Source organism: Bos taurus, chromosome 2 (genome assembly GCF_002263795.3).
Source record: "Bos taurus isolate L1 Dominette 01449 registration number 42190680 breed Hereford chromosome 2, ARS-UCD2.0, whole genome shotgun sequence".
In the NCBI taxonomy this organism is placed as follows: domain Eukaryota; kingdom Metazoa; phylum Chordata; class Mammalia; order Artiodactyla; family Bovidae; genus Bos; species Bos taurus.
The window spans coordinates 96,431,260-96,437,055 of record NC_037329.1 but is presented as its reverse complement, the minus strand read 5'-3'; the positions used below and the strand labels follow the sequence as shown (position 1 = coordinate 96,437,055).

Sequence of the window (5,796 nt, the reverse complement as noted above, 5' to 3'; positions counted from 1 at the left end):
GTACAGGCTTTCTTTCAATAGAACACAAGGACTAGTAGAAAAAGAAAACGTTCTAGTCTTTCAACACCTTTTCAAAATGCTGCTTATAAATTGAGTTTAGGGATGGGGGGGGCCTGGTGGGCTGCCATCTATGGGGTCACACAGAGTCGGACACGACTGAAGTGACTTAGCAGCAGCAGGTAGCAATTTGACCAAATGAACGAGAGTGTAAGTTATGCCATCTTAAGGTTTTGTTAACACAGAACAGTTTTCTTTAACATGTGCCAAAACCGGCATGTGGTTTGTTGACTTTTGTTCAAAGTGGTGGTGTATTTCAATGTGGCATTGTGGCTGGAAAGACCAAGGCAGCCTTTTCCACACTGGTTCAATTACGGCTGTAACTAAGGTTGACCAGTAGACCTGCTGCATTAGGTCTGTCCTCTGGTCCTATGTATACTGTAGAACTTCACAGAACTCTGCCCAGCTTTTTTTTGGGGGGGGGGGCGGTGGAGGGAGTCTAACTTCGCCACATGCAAGGGAACGTTTTTCTTTGTAGCTATTGATGCCTTTCCTCGTAACATCTGCACCTTTGCTTTACATGCTGCCTGAAGACTTTCACAAATGGCATTGTGGACGTATTGCCAGCTGTAGTTGGATGTCCTTTTAGATTCCCCTCCACAGGTCGAGAACCAGGACCCACGTTTGATCTCATCTTTCTGCATATGTATGGGATGACAAAGCATGGGGAATTGAGTCATATTCTGCCCCTGCATATCTGAAGAGTATTTCTAAAGCAATAGGCTGGCAGCAAGGGAAAAAGGTTCTCAAACAGTTGCCTGGGGTCTTCCTATGAAACAGTGATGCTTCAGGGAGGGGAAACTCAGGCAAATCATGATACCAGTTTTGAAAACAAAAAGCAACCCTAGAAGATGGGTTGAGGGGAGAGGGGAATGAGAGGATCCTGGATATGTTCCTGCTCTTGGAGTGTTTCAGAGAGTCTTGGGAGACGTCTCTCATTTAAGCCCAAGGGGAGATGTTAAAACTCAAGACAAAATGTGGCTATTGATAAAATTTGCTGCCTTTCACTAGCACCTCACAGTAAACATTTACAGGTTGATTTTATTTTTTCACCTCATAAAAGTCGTATATATGTACATAACAGAAAGTTAAACCGAAAACAACAAAAAGGAGAAATAAAAACATAAAATTAAGACCTGTAACCTTGCCATTCATTGATAGCTATGATTGACACTTAGGCTTCTATATGCACTAATCGTTTCTTCCCTACGGAAACATGCAAAATATTTTTATCAAAACCACATAATCCTGACCAGGTGATTTAGGAAATGTGGGCTTCCCAGGTTGTGTTAGCAGTAGCAATGGGGGCTCAATCTCTAGGTCTGGAAGATACACTGGAAGAGAGCACGGCAACCCACTCCAACGTTCTTGCTGGGAGAACCCCATGGACAGAGGAACCTGGCGGGCTACAGTCCACGGGGTCACTAAGAGTCAGACACGACTGAAGCAACTTAGCATGCAAATTAGGAAATGTAATTGCTTTGCAGTTAGAGGATTTTTTTTTTTGATTGCCCTTAGCACGTCAAGTCCTTCTGGAATTCATAGGATTGTCACGCGTCACCCCAGGGGGAACCACCAACTTCATCTCAGCAGTTTCCATAGGCAAACTGTACAAAATACTGGGCACGTAATGTATTTCTAGAGCCCTGCATAGGCTGAGAAGTGCATCCTTTGTCTCCAAGGTCATAATGGCTCTGCTGACTTCAATTCCTTTCACTGGCACGAGTGAGGACAACCTGAAAAGCCCAGAGAAAATGAGAGCCCCCTGCCCCATGATCCCAAATGAAAAAAAAAAAAAGGGAGAGAGAGGACACGGAAATCCCCTCACATGCTACCCCCAGGCCCCTTTTGTGTTGTTCTTGCCAACGCAGCAGCCGTCCTGCTATATATACCAGCTGCCACGTTTGTCCCCATCAGACTGGACGCTGATCATCCGCTATCAACAGCCATGGGGAAGGTGAGCCAACTGAGGTCCCAGACCATGCCTGCTGCGTGTGGATGGTGTTTGTGTAGGGAGGGTGTATCTCGCAGCTGACTTCCTGCTGTCACCTTATGTTCCACCTGCATGCAGATCACCTTCTACGAGGACCGGGGCTTCCAGGGCCGCCGCTATGAGTGCAGTAGCGACCACTCCAACCTGCAGCCCTACTTCAGCCGCTGTAATTCCATCCGCGTGGACAGCGGCTGCTGGATGCTGTATGAGCGCCCTAACTACCAGGGCCACCAGTACTTCCTGCGGCGCGGCGACTACCCCGACTACCAGCAGTGGATGGGCCTCAACGACTCCATCCGCTCCTGCCGCGCTATCCCTTACGTGAGTCTTGCTTCAACCTGACTGGTGTGACGGCATCACTGATCCAGGGCCATAAATTCCTGTTTATAAAAGTCAATTTGTTTCAACTCAGGACTAGTGTTCACAGTAAAATAACAAAGCCCAACTCTCAAGCATTGGGGGGGAAAAAAAAGATGCCTTTTTACTATGCTCTCATAGGGAAATATTTAAACTCATTTAGCGTTAAAAAGTGAAAGTGAAGTCGACTTCACTTTCACTTTTCACTTTCATGCATTGGAGAAGGAAATGGCAACCCACTCCAGTGTTCTTGCCTGGAGAGTCCCAGGGACGGGGGAGCCTGGTGGGCTGCCGTCTATGGGGTCGCCCAGAGTCGGACACGACTGAATCGACTTAGCAGCAGCAGCAGCAGCATTAAAAATGGGTAAATTGTTTTTAGGCATAAGAAATCACAACGATATAGCTTCTAAAACTGAACTTGGTATCATCTAGCTGATCCCTAATTTCTAAATAAAAATCACATGTTAAGTAAAAAAAAAAATCTATCAGTGTATCATTATTTCTTAACAATAAAAATACTGACAGACTATGGGAGAACAACATAGGTATAACATATTCTGACTGTATTGGCAATTATTTTCAATACCTTCTCTATGACATACAGATCTAGAAACTGGAACAATATGTCTGCTTGCAAGTGGCTCCCTGTATTAAGCAGATATTATCAACTAGTTTCTTACAAGGGTCAGAAAAATTGTTCATTAAGAGTTCATGGGATGTAGTCCTCACCAAAGTCCTGCTTAATGTCTATTAATCATGTGTAGCTTGTATTTGGACTTTCTGAATCACCAAATTATGTGTCATGGCAAGCGGATTCAGGAAGTGAAAACAAAATTTGGCTAGAGAAATTTGCAGATGCAAAAAGAGGTACAAGATAGGAACTTCTTTGAGGCCAGAAACTCAAATGGTACAAGGGACTTGGCAAAATGTCAGACATGTGGACTAAGAGTAAACGTGAATTGTTGTCAATGGTGAGTGCAAAAGTGACTTAAAAACATGCTTGATAGGATTCAGGGATACACAGTTATAATGGAAAAGGGAGTTAAATCTTCTCTGCTGCTGCTGCTAAGTCGCTTCAGTCATGTCCAACTCTGTGCAACCCCATAGACAGCAGCCCATCAGGCTCCTCTGTCCCTGAGATTCTCCAGGCAAGAATACTGGAGTGAGTTGCCATTTCCTTCTCCAATGCATGCATACATGTTAAGTTGCTTCAGTCGTGTCCGACTCTGTGCGACCCTATGGACAGCAGCCCCCAGGCTCCTCTGTCCACAGGATTCTCTAGGCAAGAATACTGGAGTGGGTTGCCATTTCCTTCTCCGAATCTTCTCTGCAGACTCAACTAAATATAGTTACAATAGTTGTTTTTTTGTTTTGCTTTCAAAGGATCCCTTTTCTTTATTTCAATGTTTATTTCTTCCATAAGATAGATTACTGGTCAGGTAAGTTTTATTCTAATACCTTCCCTGAAGAAGGAAATGGCAACCCACTCCAGTATTCTGGCCTGGAAAATCCCATGGATAGAGGAGCCTTGGCAGGCTACAGTCCATGGGATTGCAAAGAGTCAGACATGACTTAGCAACTAAACAACAACAACAATTTGTTAAACCAACAATGTAAGGAGAGGATACATATGTGACAGGATGGTTTGAAAACCATGCTTCATGAAGCTGCAGGATGACTGAGTCACTTTTACTGACATCCAGGATGCCCACAACTTATTTTTCATCTTTGGTTTATTGTCGCAACAGACCAGCTCTCACAGGATAAGGCTGTACGAGAGAGATGACTACGGAGGCCTGGTGTCCGAGCTCACGGAAGACTGCTCCTGCATCCACGACCGCTTCCGGCTCAATGAGCTCCACTCCCTCCACGTGCTGGAGGGCTGGTGGGTCCTCTACGAGATGCCCAACTACCGGGGCCGGCAGTACCTGCTGCGGCCGGGGGATTACAGGCGCTACCACGACTGGGGGGCCATGGATGCCCGAGTGGGCTCTCTGAGACGGGCCATTGATTTGTACTAGGCTGTGCTTTTCTTATGATCCACATAGAAATGCACTATATATACAAATCGTGTTACTGGCCCATAAGTAATTCTTGTTCATGTTAAAGAATAACTGAATTTTAATAAATGGTGACCCTTGGCAACTTACCTGGCCCTGAAATCAAGTGTTTTGAACGTCTACTTACTTCCTGATGGCAGCAGTATTTAAGAAGTTCCCATTCACATCATGGGAAGGAGGCAGAAACACTGTCTCTGCCTCTACAACCCACAGTATGAGGGAGAGAGAAAAGAAACATAATGAAAACTATTAAATCCATACGCAGGAGAAGATATGGAACCAGTTGTGGCTGGGACACAAAAGGACTGCTGGAGAGGACTGCATTATCCTGGACTACAATATAAACTTTTATCAAAATTCAATTAGGGAATACTCAGCTATGCAGAGTGAAGTAAGACAATGTGTTATCCTACACACCGGGATTTATTTCCGCTAGAGTAGAGTTGCTCACCCAGAATACTAATTCTTTTTACAAATTTACATGAGCAAAAATCGTGCTCTGTCCCAGTTAAATTCTTCATGGACATGGAAAAGCTCATTTTAAAATTCATATGGAATTTGCAAGGGACCCAGAACAGCCAAAACAATCTCGAAAACAGAAGAGCAAACTAGGAGGACTCATACTTCGCAATTTCAAAGCTTACCACAAAGCAACTGTAAACGACACAGCGGGGTACTGGCATACAGCAGACGTGGTGATGACAGGGATAGACTCGAGAGTCCAGAAACAATCCCACCTGTTTATGTTCACCTGATTTTTGACAAGGGTGCTAAGACCACTCAATGGGGAAGAATAGCTTTTCAACAAATAGTGCTAGGACTACTGGATATCCAAATGCAAAATAATAAAGTTAGACCCCCATTTCATACCAGAAAAAAATTAATACGAAATAAATCAAAGAACTCAAACTATAAAACCCTTGGAAGAAAATAGAAACATACATCTTCATGATTTTTTATTAGGCAATGACGTCTTAAAGATGACACCAAAAGCACAAGCTAACAACAATAAAAATGATAAATGGGACGTCATCAAAATTAAAACATTTTACACTTCCCAGGTGGCGCTAGTGGGAATCAACTACGTGCCAATGCAGGAGACACAAGAGACCCAGATTCAGTCACCGGGTCAGGAAGATCCCCTGGAGGAGGGCATGGCAACCCACTCCAGTATTCTTGCCTAGAGAATCCCATGGACAGAGGAGCCTGGAGGGTTACCGTCCATGGGGTCACCAGGAGTCAGACACAACTGAAGTGACTTAGCATGCACGTGTGAATCAAAGAATGCCATCAAGAAAGTGAAAAATACATGTATACCTATGGCTGATT

General features: G+C 44.3%; 1 protein-coding gene across 2 annotated transcripts; it reads left to right on the top strand.

Annotated features, from left to right (window-relative positions):
• Positions 1 to 1,811: 1,811 nt before the first annotated feature.
• CRYGA (crystallin, gamma A) lies at positions 1,812 to 4,556 on the top strand. Of its 2 annotated transcripts, NM_001243570.1 has the most exons (3): positions 2,006 to 2,014; positions 2,129 to 2,371; positions 4,156 to 4,556. In NM_001243570.1, the coding sequence occupies exons 1-3, from the start codon at positions 2,006 to 2,008 to the stop codon at positions 4,426 to 4,428; spliced, it is 525 nt and encodes a 174-aa protein (NP_001230499.1). In that variant the 3' UTR covers positions 4,429 to 4,556. The 2 variants fall into 2 exon arrangements, with proteins under 2 accessions (XP_059747139.1, NP_001230499.1); XM_059891156.1 differs by having other exon boundaries at positions 1,812 to 2,371.
• Positions 4,557 to 5,796: the final 1,240 nt, after the last annotated feature.

Coding starts and splice junctions, on each gene's coding strand:
- CRYGA (NM_001243570.1), top strand. Junction 2,372..4,155: donor CCTGCCGCGCTATCCCTTAC/GTGAGTCTTGCT, acceptor TTGTCGCAACAG/ACCAGCTCTCACAGGATAAG.